General features: G+C 41.9%; 1 protein-coding gene across 8 annotated transcripts in view; it reads right to left on the bottom strand.

Moving 5' to 3' along the window:
• Window positions 1–15,875, bottom strand: part of LRMDA (leucine rich melanocyte differentiation associated) — a 1,031,966-nt gene that overhangs the window by 429,077 nt on the left and 587,014 nt on the right. For all 8 annotated transcript variants that reach the window (XR_008292050.1, XM_053207076.1, XM_053207078.1 and 5 more), the window contains one exon: window positions 7,799–7,933. Coding sequence is in view for 7 of the 8 variants with exons in the window: in XM_053207076.1 (XP_053063051.1) it covers window positions 7,799–7,933 (135 nt within the window). In the remaining variant the exon portion in view is untranslated. The remainder of the gene's footprint in view (window positions 1–7,798; window positions 7,934–15,875) is intronic.

Raw genomic sequence — 15,875 nt, 5'->3', positions numbered from 1 at the left:
TGACTCCCATCCTGACCGCCAGCCTGGGGTTTCTAGGTAGTTGATGCCTGGAGAGGTTTGAGGGACACGAGCAAGTCTCACCCCAAGTAATTCGGCCTGAGACTCAGCCCAGGGTCTGAAGTTCCTGCCTTAGAGATGTCTTCATACATTCACTCACACAACAAATAATTATTGAGCTGCTAGCACCCACCACATACTGCATGAATAAAAGTGATGCACAAAACAGACAAGGTCCCTGCTCTCAAAGAGCTTCTATTCCAGAACAGCCATTCTCAAACTTAAAAGGGTATCAGCATCCCCTGGACGGCTTGTTGAAACACAGATCACAGGATCCCACCCCCAAAATTTCTAATTCCCTACGTCTGGAGTAGGGTCCAGAATGTACATTTCTAATAAGTTCCTAGAGGGGGTGGGGGAGCTGATGCTGCTGGTCCTGCTGTGTACCACTGTCCAAGTGAAAAAAACACCATGAATAATAACAGTTCCAGGATTATGAGGTTGGTAATGTGGTGAATAATCTCCCTCCCAATTTCGCTAATGATCTACCCTGCCCCCAATGTCTGTGGTACACAGTGCCCAGAGGCGGCCACATCTACCAGAGGTCTTTCTGCCCTTTGGTGGTTTGGAACTGACTCCAAACATTACTGCCAAGTGATAAGTCAGTGGGCTTTCTGCCTGCCTGTCCCATCCCAGTCTTGGGAGATCTATTTCCCTTTGTTCTAGGTCATGTCAGGGTGTCAAAAGCTGCAGCTTCAATCCCGAGTATAATACAAGTTTGCCATAAAAATACAACAGAGGATTCCCGAAGCCACAGAATGAAGGCTTTTACAATATCAATTCAACCCTTGTAAATTTAATCCAGGGTTATTTGTTGCACCAAAATCTCTTTACTGTGATGTATTACTTAGTTACTGGGGTTATCACAGCCGTATCCTAAAGTTGCATAGTACATAAAACATTTCAGTTAACAATGCAGGAAGGTTAACTCCCCCAGATAACCTGCAATCACAAGGGCTAGTCCAGATGACATGCCTCTGTCAGCTTCCACGAGCTATTGATGGTTCAATCAGTTTGTTTTGAAGGTAAAGTACAACAAAAGGGCAGTAAACTTATTCAGACTGTCAACAGGGGCTATCGGGAATGGGGCTTGCAGGTAAGTAATTCTGGGTGTTTTAAGGCTATTATCAAACAGCAATGGTTGAAGGAAGAGACAGCTACTAATAACACAGAAGGCAGCCATCATAAACCACTTTATGGCAGAAACCCCCGTCTATAAATCCTGCGACACCCGGAGACAGCTTCAGATTTATAAAACTGCTTGTTAAGCCAGGGCACTGCTTAATGAAAAGAGATCGGTCTAAGTTCTGAGTTTCACATCCCTAGCTCCAGAGGACAACTTCAATTTTCCTGACCTTCCCAAGGTGGCTAGGCGAAAGCCATGGGGCGGGGGGCTGGAAGTCAGGGGCACTCTTGACCGTGATATGGAAGGTGAGGTTATCGAGAAGGGATCAGGGATCCTGGGAAGGTGTGTAAAGACCCATCTGTCTCCGTCTAAAGGCAGATTCTCTAAAAGTGAGACCCACACAGAAAGCTTTTCAGGCTCTCTCTCTTTTCATATTAAATGCTCCATTTTCTTAAAGGACTCCTCAAAGGAGACACCTGAAACTGGCAGGGGGAGAAAAGGAAGAGCAGAAAGACTTTGGTGTGTGTTTGTTTTTTGCTCCCAAATCAATTTTCTCTGCCCAAATCCCAAAGCTCTGGCATTTTTCATCTAGACTTCAAAGGGAGAGAAGGGTGCTCTGTCCTCCTGCTCAAACTGCTACCCCAGGGGAAGCTAGCTGTTCCAGTAACAGCACAATCACAGAAACACCAAGACGGATCTCCATTGTCTGCTCCTGGGATTGTTTCTTTCTCTGAAGAGATTCTACTAAAGAAATACCAAGTTTCCAAATCCTAAGGAAATCAGAATACAAGGTCACCTGGAGTTTTTCCCTACTTCTTTCCATTTATGGCAATATGGAATGGCCATTCTTCCCCTTATTTCTTGCAGGCACTCCCATGCATGGGGGTGGGGTGGGGGAGACACAGTGCAAGCGACTGATGCCCTACTAGGGGCCCCTGAAGTCAGCAATGGGTGACCCAGGAATCGTTCTCGGTCTTCCACAAAGCTTAACAGAAGAGTGAGCAGGCCAACAAAACATCAAGCTTCTCTGCTTTTGACCAGATTACATCAACCCCGTTTGGTAACACTGGTTACCTCATGCTAATCAAAAGCACTCATCAACAGCTAAATGTGTCTAATTTTAAAAAGTTAGCAATGGCTTAAATGTAGCTAATTAAAAAACCTAAAGCTTATTAAAGAGATCTAAGGGGGAGAAAATTAACAAGAGGAGGGGTCCTCATAACAAAGAGCTTGGAGACTAACAGGGCAGAGGACAGAATGAAGACCCTGGGCTCATTTTGCTATGTGATCTTGGTTCAGTCTCCGCCACTTTCCAGAGCTTTGGTTTCTCCATCTATACAATGAAGAGAAAGGGTTAGATGATGCCTAAGCCTCTCTCACGCTTTTAGCCTGCTTGATTTCTATATGCTGCAAAGTTAATTTACAATAAACACATCCATAGCCTCCTTTCTTATTACTCCAATTTCCTTATATAACCACCCCCTCACACCTCCAGGTAAAGGAGGGCAGTGAGAAAAAGTCAATAAAGACCAGAGTAATGAATAAACACTGTGAGTGGAATAACTCCAGATGCTCAGAGAGATGACAATGATCTCACTCTAATGAGCCGAGGTGAGCTCACCTACAGCATTAATGAAGGCCTGACAACTGGCAAAGGCCAGCTGATTTTCCTCACAGCTCACCGGCAGCATGTTTGAAGTCTCCGTGCAAACAATACACCCACAGGACAGAGCAAGGCCCTCTACAGAGGGTAACCAGCAATTACTCTGTGGGCTTCTGTCACTTTGATCTCTGGGTCGTGACCTTTGCTTTCTTGTGATCTTCAAAGCCCAGATTGTAGATTAGCTGGAGAATGCTAGCTGGGTTATGTAAGCCACAAGTTTTACAGCTCCTCCTCAGCTGGGAAATGGTGGCAGCCCAGGACAGCCAACAGACTGCGGAGGGTCCCTCCCTCTTTCCCTTTGGCTGAGTGCTACAGACACTGGGCAGGCCTCAGGCTGCTTTCTGGGAGGGAACAAAGAAAGGGTGTCACGTTTTAAATAATTTAAAGTTGTAAGAAATATAGAGGGGCCTACTGAGGAGGCGGGAGGAAGGAGAGGCCAAGCAGAGACTGGAGTGGCAGGAGAGAATGAATGGCAAAGGGTTTGATGACAGAAGTAGAGCTTAGAGGCCATGAGACCAAATCTCTTATTTGACAAGTCAGGTCTAGCTCTTATGTACTGTTGACCTTCGTTCCGCTGTCTTGCCTGCGGGAACAAGAAGGAGAAGAATTACAAAGGAAGACAAGAAACAGACCACTCTGGGCACCTAAATTTCCCATACCTGACTCACTTTTTGGCTAGTGTTGAAGTCCACGGGAGGCCTTGAGTGGTTTTTTAGCATGACGGTGGCCTCCCAAGGCAAACCACCTCACCACTCTCTTCCCGCCCAAATGCTGAAGGCTGCTTGTTATCACATTCACCCTCATTCAACATTCATCCCAAAATAGCAGCACAATGTGTACACACAGCAAAGCACGGGCGGGTTTAAGCTCCTATAATAACATGGCGATGGACATTTCTTAGCCATGAACTATGATGAATGGCAAAGAAAAAAATCAAGGCATGGTTTGCTCCTGCCCCAGCAGGACCAGGGTACAGCTCAACAACTTGGTAGTATGTTCATGCTCACATACAGATTTAATGAGCCCATTTTATGGTGGGGATGTGTGCCAAGAAAATCCAACTGTGTGCACAGGGGGTAAGAAAGGAAAGAGAAGGGGTGACTTGGGGGAAGGGAAGAAGGAATCAGCAGAAAGTGAAGCATCTGTGAAGCCATTCCCAATAACTCCATAAATCTAGTCACTTCCCATTTCTGCTCTGGTGGTTGGCCACAACGTGACCTAAAAGTGGGCTGACCTCTCTGAAATCAACACCTCCCGTAGAAATGAAACAGACATACTTGTTTTGATGTATGGCTGGGTGACATATTATAAATATTACATCACATAACCACAGAGGATGCCAATCAATAAGAAATTTTTTTAGACAGCACTAAATGAGCCATGGGTTCTTGCTTCTGAATACACTCCCTTTAAGGCTCCTACTATTGCTTAAATGATTAATAGAAGACATATTGTCAGAAAATGTAGTTAAAGTGAAAAACAGTAAACTGTAGAAATATCATTCATTTTTAAGCAATTTTCTAGTGAAAATGTCACATAAATTTACATAGAGGCCCTACTATTAGGCTCTGGGTAACAGCTAGAAGGAAGGCAGACCTCATACTTTGTGGAGGAAGGGCCAAGAAAATATTTTACCAATGGTGGGGGGGGGGGGGGAAGGTGGCTGCATTGCTTTGTAGAAAGTAAAACACTGCAGGAATTCTGGATTCAAAAGTCTTATTGTAAAATCCTAAAATTTCTCAGGGGCAAATGAAACTCAAATTCCAGGATGAACAAAGCAGGGCTGCTTACAAACCAGAGAACAGAATGCCATCACATACACATTTATCTCTCCAAATCTAAGTGTGAGAGTACTTGTCAACCAGAAATAATAAAAAATAAAATGAATAAAAAATTTAGGATTGCTGGAGAACAGGCCCACCATTCCACTCGATCATCATATGCTGTGCAGTGAATGTGTAACTGGATGGACACACATTTAATGTTCCTTCCGGTGTTCTTAGTTCCTATTTCTCTCAGAGCGTGAGCATCTTGCCATTGTTGTGGGTGGCTTATGGATTTTCTAGAGTAATTTTGACTAGATGTGATTTCAGCTGTATGTGTCTTTAGAATCCAACTCCTCCTCCCAGCAACTTTGCCACGTGTGCATGAACAAACAACCTTCCCAGCCCCATCCCTCAACCCTGACGGACCTGAGGTAGTAAGGTCAGGCTTAGTGGGTACAACAGCCAGCCCATGCAATGAATCACTCCTCTAGAACCAAACCCTCCCTGAAGGATCAGCACCCCAATGACCAGTGCTCAGACTGAGTCTCAAGGACAGTTCCTTGTTTATTAACTGTGATTGTTGACATCAAATGGATCTGATTCCAAATAGGCAGTAGGCATCAGAGCTGCCCATAGGGCCATACATTTCTCCATAAGCACTTAGCTTCTCAGAGGAAAGAATAATTTTCAAGCTGCCTCCAAAGAACATTTATCTGGCCCCTGTTCCATGGCCAGCATTACTTTAGGTATTGAAGAGTCTTCAAAGGGCAAGAAGATATACCCTTACCTACTAGAAGCCATCCTCTGGATGTGGACACATACAAAGTAGTGAGAGAAATATACAAGATGGAATATATAAAATGGCATTAGACAGCAATGGAAGAACTGTAATGGCTTGGGAACAGAGTATCTCAGAATGCTAGAGCCAACAGGAATTTTAAACACTACTTAGTCCAATAGTTAAGTGAACATCCGAAGCACCTATTGACTATTTTGTTGCATTTCGCACTCAATTAATCAAAATGCTTTGGATGATTCAGAAGTACAGCCTTGGTGAAGGGTCACTGATCTAGACTATCCTCCCCATTTTAAAGCTGGACCCCCACATCTTATCTTATCTGGCCCTTATTTATATGGGTCTTAGTGTTTTTACCATAGTGAACAGTTATAATAAAAAAATAGTACTAGCTTTTCTTTTCCTTTTGCAAACTTATAAGCCTTCTATTTGAGACTAAATAGAAGATGAGGGAAGTGAAGCTTTTCACTCTACTTCTCTCATTCTAGGAAAAAAAGACAACATAAATGTGCCTACAGTTTGGTTTACATACAGCTCCATGAATGAGTGAATGAACACGTGTGTCAATGCATGTGCACATGCATACAAAGACACACATACGTGCATGCACGTGCATATACATACATTTGTACAATTTATTGGCTTATTTTAAAGAGTTAAACATAGAAATTTCAAGAAAAAAGTCAGAAACCAAATTAAAATCTCCTATACCATGGTTGGTTTACTAAAAATGTTGACTGAAAGAACTTTCTTGGACTTACTTGAACCTTCCAAGACATATCTTATAAATTGCTGCACAAAGATAAAATATGTTTTAAGAGACCCCTTTATATCTGAAATCAGGCTGTTAAATGCTTCAGAGTTGATAAGAGTTTTAAATAGGCAAATTAAGTTCTAAGTGATTAAGCAACTTACAGGGTTGATTTAGAAATGTATAACTCTTCACCTGCTGGGTATTAATCATATTTCTCCTAACAGAATTCACATTGAAATCTACAGAATCATATCCAAATTAATATCTTCATGATAGAAAAAGATTTAATACCTCTTTTCGGAGTAGGGTTAGAGTTTTATTCTAAGATGGCTTAAAAACAGTCTAATAAAACCCCTACAAAATTAATCAAGAAACGTAGAAAATGAGATTAAACATACAAAATGCTTCCCAATAAATAATACTGGACTCCTGCTGTAACTTTATGCATCTATGTGCATATATGTCAAAAATACACAGTGTTCAACAGCCTTCAGTATTTCTTACAGCTTTGCCTTTATACAGCATCAACTCCCCTGACTGCATTCCTTCATGGGTCACCACAGATTTTTATAAGAGTCCCAAGAGAACAAGTTTCTTTCAAACCATTATCCTTTTTCCCCAATCCTTCTAAATTTATTATTCAGTAGCCTTACCTGCCCTGAATTTGCTTCCTTACTCCTCCTCCCCTTTCCACATTGATTCAGGTAGGGTGTTCATGAGAGCAATCATAATGAAGAGAGAGCCTACACATGAAAAGATCATCTAAAAACATTAACAACAATAACCAAAACAAAACAAAACAAAACCAATCAAGAATGAGAGCACACAGAGTTCAAAATGAAGAAAGAGAATAAAATAGGTATGATCAAGAAGACTCCCTAAGAAAGGGGGGTTTAGATCAGGTATTTCAAAGCAGATGGTTTAGTAGCAGAGAGGAAGAGAAGCATTTCTACTTAGACCCCATCAGAGCACACAGCTGGTGGACAGTGAGGCAGAGCTTTATGGAACCAAGTTATGGGACTTCTGAGACTTCCTCTGGGATCCCACGTAAGCTCCCTACCTTTAGTGGGAAGTGCTCTCTAAAAAGTTACTCCGAGGCTGACCAAAGGAAAACCTTACAACACAGAGCACAAGTAAGCAAAATATAGCCCATGGGTCAAATCTTGCCTGCCCCTGGTCTTTGTAAGTAAAGTTTTATTGAAACATAGCTGTGCCTATTCATTTACAAGTTGTTTATGGCTATTTCTTCACTATAACAGCAGAGTTGAATAGTTGTGACATAGACCTTAGACCACATGACCTTCAAAGCCTAAAAACATTTATTACCCAGCTGTTTACAAAAAAGAGTTGTCAACCCCTGACCTAGACCACCTGGAAGCTTTTCATGTTTTTTTTTCTGTTTGTTTGTTTTTTGGGTTTTGTTTTTGGGTTTTTGTTGTTGTTGTTGTTATTGTTGTTGTTGTTTTGGCTCCTATGTCCCTGACAAAGGGACACAATGGCTACAGGTTGCCAAAAGGTTAAAGTTTAGTATTATCAATGGAAGTCCAGTAATATCTACTATGCACCCCATAATATCATCCCCCCCCAAAGATACCATTTTTCCCTTTCCACCAGGCTCAAACTCCTAGATACTCACCTGTATCTTTTGTAGTCCTCCTCATCTTTTTCCAAGCTAATCAGCTCATTGGGACATGCCACATTACCCAGCAGGCTGAGGTACTCCAAAGCTGGTGTCACTTCTGCCAGGTGATCAAGCAGACTCTCCAAGTCAGTGATGTGACAAAGGTTAAGGATTTGGATCCAGGAAGACAAAAGCCCTCATAAGGAACATAGACTATAACTGAAGGCACAGCACAACACCTGACAAGTCCAGTCTGCTCCCAAGAGGTGACATGGGTGAGGGTTGAAATCAACTTAGCTGTGAGGTATCTGGCATGCCTAGTTTTTCACTCCTGCTGGGGACACAGCCCAACTTTTCTCTGGGCATGTAAGACTAAGTCCAGATCACTTGAGAGGGAATGAATGAACTCAAGTGTTTTATCACACTTTTCTTTCCTTTGTATTTGTTTGGAAAATGATGAAGGGTATATTCCATGTGGTAAAGTATTTTGCTATTTGCCAATCTATAAAACTTTTTTTTTCTAGTAATGAAAGCAAGACTTGTTTCCAAATGCCTCATTAAAAATATACTCCCATTTTCTCCTTTAGGGAGTAATTTATCATTAAAACATATAGGAATGGCATGGATACAAACAGGGACTGCCATCCTCCTATGATCTGAGAACCTGGTGTGGAGCTAAGCATTGCTCAGTAGACTCCCAGGTGGCAATAAACAATGAATTGTGGATACAGGAGAACAAAACTAGAAGACAAATGGAATCAGTTAGGATACATTTAGTCAAGCCAAGCAGGTCAAATGTATTTGAGGAGAATCTCTTGTGATAGTAATATTCAAGAAGGAAAGAATATAGAGAAAATGCCAATAAAGGGCATGGTGGGGAGATCATGCCATGATCCATTTGCTCAATGGGATCCACTCAAGGCAGACACTGAGACCTCTAAACCAAGTAAGTCAAGAGTCATAGATTCAGGCAATCACAGGTACTGGTAAGGACCTAATGACAACCAAGTTGTCACATTGATATACATGGACTCCTGGTTTGAGTTACATGCAGATGAACCTTCTCCTAGACAAGGTGATGACTAGACAAGCCATGAACAGAGGCCATGACTACCAGAAACTTACGGAAGAGGGGTGGAGCTCTTATCAGCCAATATCAGCAGATGGAATGGGGTCTTTGCCAGGGAGTGACAACAAAGCAAACAGGGGCTAATATATAAGGGTGAATGTGCCATACAAGAGTCAAAGACTCAGGATTCAGTGTCCAGGAGTGAGGTTCAGTTGGCCTAAGAGAGAAAAGTTAAAACCAAAGAGAATGGATGCCTTTACTTTACAAGGGTGTTCTCTAGCTATGAGATGCTGCCCCAATTTCCTCATATTTCATTTCAACTTGTCAGTTGAACACCAAATCCAAACAATGTCAGAATCCATTCCCTAACATATCTGCCGAGGGGTCACCAAGAGGTAGCTCATTCTATCATAACAACCATAAAAAAGAGTTTTTCTTTCCCCTGGGACTGAACCTTCCTCAAATTCCTTCCCACTGAGCCAATTTAATGGCTTGGGGACTCAAAGAATAAGGCATTCTCCTCTTCCACATGATGACCTTCCAGACAGTTGAAGCTCTCATGTCTTCCTTAAATCTTATTTTCTCCAAACTAAGTTCTTTCAAGCATCTTTTATACACAGGCTCTGTGAACATCATGTACAAAAACAAACGCTATACCCTGAGAGTGAAACAGAGACAAGGAGAGGGACAGCACAAGCAAAGGAGGGAAACCCTAGTGCAAGAGGGTCAGAGCAGCTCTCCACCACGGGTTTCCATTCGCCAACATCATCCCCATTTCCTAAACAAGGCAGGACAATGGACTTTCAAGTTACCAGTCCTTCAGATCTTTAACAAATAATGTCCAGGAATAACCACAATGGACCACTGGAGTGAGGATGAAAGACACAGAAGCATGTGGAGAAGACAAGAAAGAAGGTTCTGCCAGGGAGGTAAGATTAGAAGGACACATGGGTAAATGGCCAGGAGTCAAAACATTAAAGTATTTCATCACTGAAGACAAAACATACTCACTACTTTTTAAATTACAGTTCAATCATCAAACTCTTTAAGAAAATCATTTAAATAAAACTAATTGAAATGACAATGAACAATTTCAGGGAAAACTGGCTTTTCAGGGAAAGCTATGCTTCTCAATCATTGCTACAGGAGCAAAAGGGAAGCTATTAGTGCTGCCCTTAGACCCTAGCAAAGGCACCTCATGAGGCCCTATGCTTTGGAGTAACTTTCTCAAAATGTTTTAAGTCTGTGTCTGGTATTCAGGAATCACCAGGGCCAAAATGTCATTCAGTCCCAGTCCTGGTTTCTGCCCTTCAGGGTTAGTTCCAACCTTCTACCTTTCACAAGGGATCCATCAGATGTTCTAAGGAGCAGTAGGACTCATGCCTATCAGGCTGTCCTGAAGCCTCAAGGCCAGACCCTGGTGCCAAGGAGACAGCCAGACAAGCTGATCACTCACTTCCACTAGTCAGCACACTTTCTTTTGTGGGACTGTAAGAGAGTGGACGGTCAAAATGGCGCTGATGTACTGACTTGGGGTGTTTCAAATTATTTATGTAGACAATGGCCCTAGAGAACCTAGGGGAAGCCCTTTCCACTATGGGTGAAGAAGTCCAACCAAAACCTATTTCTCTTATAGGGACCAACTTCTTAAACCTTGGATATTTTTCATCTACTGTATGAAGGTAGGAATGTGAAGGAATGGAACTCAAACTGGGAAAGGTATTTAAGTTGAGGAAATATTGGGCAACTGAGCTGGACTGAAATCCCAGTCATTTCCCAACATTAAGTGAGCAGTGACAGGAAGCTTCTCATGCACAGTCCAGGGAAACAGGCTTCATGTGTAAAGTTACCACAGAGCTAATAAAGCTTGTATGTGAGGGTTCTTGCTTACGCAGGTCCCTTGCAAGGTAATAGAATCACATGGTCATACGTTGTAAAAATTGCAAAAGTAGGTTATTTAAACTGCAATCAGTTAAGATCACTGTCTCTCTCCACTAAAGTACATATAAGGTAAAACTTATATAATTATATAATAAAGTTATAAAATAAGTTGCAGAAAAAATAGGAAAAATGTTTTACGTAGGTATGTCCCACATAAAAAATTGTTACTTTTCTGAATATTTTTATGTTTGTGGCATTTGTCAAATGAAAAAAATTTAATTTGCTTTTATATATTTTTATTCAAAATAGACATTCATCTTCAAGCCTAATTTTGAATTCATAATTATGTAGCCTTTTCCTTTAAGAGGGAATTAACATAAGTTTCACACTCAACAAAATCTCTGTCTTCCCCCTGAGCAGGAGATGTGGATTCATTAAAATGTCTTGGTAATGGGAATTTCTTGGGCAAAAGGTCTACAGGCTTCAAGAAGCTTCAGCCATTGTGCACCAATGAATCCAAAGAATGGAGCCTGCTTCATTTAGGGTATTTTGTCTGGCAGAAGATACCCCCTGTCTTTTTAAGCCTTTCAAGTACCTGCTAAATGATCATCTGGACTAAGTCAGGGGGTCTCCCCCAAATCCATACTAGCACCTATTCTGTGGATGGTCTGGACTAGAACTTCATTCTGTTGACACACCTCTGGAGGATAGAAGATGAGAAGGAGTTTTAATTGGCTTCTTGGTCTCCTGGGTCAGCAAGGACAAACACAGCCCTGTCTTACCTGGCTGGGAGCTCTGAGATAGAACCTGTCACATTCCTTCTTTGTCCAGTTGCATAGAAAATTAACCAAAGGCAACCAGCAGAGGGAACCTGGTGTCTCTGACTTACTAAGACCAAGGGCAGTAGATACTTTCAGGGATTCTCCTAAGGGTGACATTCCCCTCCCCTTTTTAAATGTGAAGCTACAGGGCACAGTTTCAATTCTCTTCAACTGACTTCTAGCACACACCTGGCTTCCCTCCTCAAGTCTTTTCTAGAATACTTGTCATTTAGGTTTTTTTCAGGTTGTCTACACAAAGTTGCTATTGCAGAGTCCAGCTGTCATAGGTATGCTTGCCAAGGGAGACTTTTTGCAGAAGGCCCAAGATCAAAGCAACATGTTGCCTTGAAAGTCTCGAGAATGAAGGAGGAGGGGAGTCTTCTGGTGTCATGTCCAGTTACACAGGTCTGAAGCTGTTTCCCTGGTAAAAATGGGAAAGAACCCTCCCTCTGTGATCAAGCCCATGTCAAAGGGCAACACCCATAAGACCTGGGAGGATTTCAACCAGTGCTTACCCTAATACAGGATTTCTGAATGCTAACTCCACGTTTTGCACAACATATTTTCATTTTGATTCACATACACGTCAGCAATATCATATCCAAACAATAATTGAGGAAATGGGGGTCAAAGGTCACATAGTAAATGGCAGAGTCTAGATTCAAACCTGTTCCAAAGAAATTAACATTTCTAGGTGATAAAGTGACTCACAATTTCCTAACACAGAAAGGAATGTAAAATACTGAAAAATGAGGAGTCCTACAAGCTTTTGTGGGAGACCACAGGTACTGTCATCCAGCTGTGTTCTGTACCTGAGTTTTCTTCCAATTTGGGCTTATTCATTTAAAGCAATGAGACTTCCTCTATCATTAAAACGTATCAAGAAGCTGTAAAGTCTTTGGGCGATAAAGTGATTTCCATATATACATTATGCCATTTCGATCTTTCAACAATACTCTGAATTATCTATCACCCATTTTACAGCTAAAGAAACTGAAGATTCAGACAAGGTGCAGAGACTTCCCTGAGTAAAACAGTAAATTGCTGTGGGAAATCTAGTCTGGCCTTCTGGTTCAGTTCACTCGTCTCCTCACCACAGCCCAGCTGTACAACATGTCATACTATTTGTCCTTCCTGTTGGTACTATAATTCATACCGTCTCTTCACACATGTGCTGAAGCAAACAGGGAGACATTAAATGAAGAAACAAAGTGTGATGTAAAATGAAGTCAGCTTATTACTCTTCCCCTACCCACCCCGAAAGGGAGAATGGGGGAGAATCATTTGATTGTGCAAAGTATCTATATTTTCCAGACATCTCAATTGTTCCCTTTTGGGGTTGGGTATTCAGACATGATATGGCTGAGACCATGACCAAGTATCCAACCCTACTGGAGAAGAGCCAAGGAGAGTGTGTGTATGTGCATGGGTGTGTGCGTGTGTGTGTGTGTGTGTGTGAGAGAGAGAGAGAGAGACAGAGAGAGAGAGACAGAGAGAGAGAGAGAGAGAGAGAGACAGAGAGACATATACACAACGTGAGTGTTGGGGAGATAAGGTCAACTCCATGGCCAGTGACTACCAGCCCAGTCTAAATGAACCAAGGGAAGAGGAGTAAGATAAGCTATGAATCAGGAGATAAAAAGGTAACCTGGGAAGTCCAGGCTTTAAAGTATACCAGGACAAGACAGCAATGCTGAGAGCTTAACAGAAGTGTAACAAAGGGCCAGCAGAACAAAGATGGGAGGTCAAGTAGGTAGTGTGCAGATGAGACGTGAGACATTGGTCGACTGAGAAAAAATTTGCCAGATGCTGGGTTTGTGTTCTGAAATCCCTTTCATGAGCTCCCTCTGCAGCTGGGTGCAGGGTCTGGTGCAGGAGGGACAGGGCAAGCACAGGCAACCGACTCCTCCTGTATTTTAGTTCCTTTCCTCATGCATTGATTTTACCTCCTTTGGGTTTCAGAGTCTGGGGTTATAAATCACCATACCTGGGTTCTAGACTGAGCACTACCAATGACAATCTAGGTGACTTCAGAAAGTTCATACAAAAAAAAATGTTCAACTCTCTCAGTTTTTTCATAAGAAATGAGAGTACTAGGACACCTAGGTGGCTCAGTCAGTTAAGTGTCAGACTCTATTACAGTTCAGGTCATAATTTTGTGCATGGTTTGTGAGTTCTGCACTGACAGTGTGGAGCCTGCTATGGATTCTCTCTCCCTCTCTCTCTGTCCTTCCCCTGTTTGTGCTCTCTATCTCTCAAAAATAAACTTAAAAAAAATGAGAGTATTCACCAATGGTACTCACCTCACAGAATGATATGGATGTAAAATTAAGTTATAAAAGTCAAAGACACACTCAAAAATCTATGCTCTGACCTTGGTTATAATGTAGCTGAAGTAAGATCAAATAAGTTTACATAATTCTCTAATAAAAATGGCAATAATACTGACCATTACACAGAACTTAGAATAACCCTCACAACAACCTATGGGGTGGGAGAGGAAAGCAATTTTGGAGAGGAAAGCAAAGCATTGATATGTTAAATAACCAGTCCAAGAACATGCAGCAAGTGGCAGGGCCAGGGTACAAGCCCAGGAAGTCTGGCTTCAGAGCCTGTTCTTAACCACTATCTGACAGTACCTCTTGCCAAAGGATAAAGCAGCCCATAACCCATGTTTGCAGGATCCAGTAACAGAGCATTGTTCAAACATACCTCATTAAGAGTAAAACCAAAATGGAAAACTCTATGTATGCAAACAGACAAACAAGCACACCAGAAATTAAAACCAAAACAAACTTCTCAAAAGAACTTCAGGTAGAATCCCATTTAATAGCAAGCTTTCTAATATACTTAAAATAAGATTCAATTTGTAAGAAAGAACTAATACTTACCTTTGTAGCAGGTGAATAATTACTTGATTCTAGGTCTCTCTTTATTATAAATATGAAGTCAGTTCTTAAGGAGATGAGACACCATGGTCCATGTGCAGGATCACTACAGGAGTGAGGCATGCCTCTGTGTATACACACCTGGTACAGTCCCCTATCACACTGGCTCTACATTTGGTACGTGACTTGCTTTGGCCATGGAGCAGCAACATCTGAGATGCAAATAGGGCTTGGAAAGTACTTGTACATTAGGGCTTTGCTCTTGAAAGAGCTGCCCCATGCAGAGTGGCCTGTGTTAGCCTATTGGAAGCATGTCATTCAGTCAACAACCAGCACCGACTTCCAGACATATAAGTGAGGCAATTTCAGACCATCCAGTCCCAGTCAGGCCTCCAGATAATGGTGGCTGCATATCGACCAAACCAAAATCCACAGGAGAACCATGCAGTTGAGCCCTGCCCAAACAACTGACACACAGAATGTTAAATAACATATTTGTTGTTTTAGTCACTAACATTCGAGGTAGGTTATTATGCAGCAAAGCTAACTGACAGAGCCCAAATCCAAGGCATTTCATGAAGTAAGGAATAGCAATGTGGAACAGAGCAACTCTTAAAGAGTCAGGGGTATATTCAACAAGAAAGTAGCAGAGTCAGTTGGCTGAAAAGGTAGGTTAGAAGTATTAGGTTACAAGGGTGCCATACGGTGTTACTCTTGCTTTTACCTGGCTTTCATTCTGTGACTTCTGGCTCGAGTATGTGGGGAAATGAAGCCAATCTTCATGATCATACCAGTAGACCAGAGGAGAAAGAAGTCATGCTGCATCCTAAAACAGCCAACTAGCACCTTTTGTATCTAGTGCTAATACAGTATTCTCCATCAGCACAGCAATATAACTGGCCAGCTTTAGGGCTACACATCCCCTTCTGCGACAATTCCCCCCATACCACTATCATTTCTCCCTCAGCATTACTGCTACAGATTGGAGAAGCTGAGGAATTAAAAAGGAAAAGGACTCAACCAAAGACAAAGAAAATCCCTCAGTACTGTAGGGCCAAGAGGCCTGCTAATCTCTGGTGACAGCAACACTGAGAATACAACCATCCTCCAGCCTGATTTACTACTTTAAGAATGAGAAACATATACAGTGGAATATTGCTCAGCCATAAAAAGAAGGAAATCTTGCCTTTCGTAATGACATGGATGGAACTAGAATGTATTATGCTAAGCAAGATCAGTCAGAGGAAGACAAATACCATATGATTTCACTCATACGTGGAATTTCAGAAACAAAACAAATGAACATATGGGCAAAAAAAGAGAGAGGCAAACCAAGAAACAGAATCTTCACTATGGAGAACAAACTAATGGTTACTAGAAGGGAGGTGGATGGGGGATAGAGGGGGGATGGGTTAAACAGGTAATGGGGATTA

This window comes from Acinonyx jubatus, chromosome D2 (genome assembly GCF_027475565.1).
Source record: "Acinonyx jubatus isolate Ajub_Pintada_27869175 chromosome D2, VMU_Ajub_asm_v1.0, whole genome shotgun sequence".
Lineage (NCBI taxonomy): Eukaryota > Metazoa > Chordata > Mammalia > Carnivora > Felidae > Acinonyx > Acinonyx jubatus.
The sequence above is the reverse complement of the archived record's forward strand: the minus strand, read 5'-3'. Positions and strand labels throughout refer to the sequence as shown.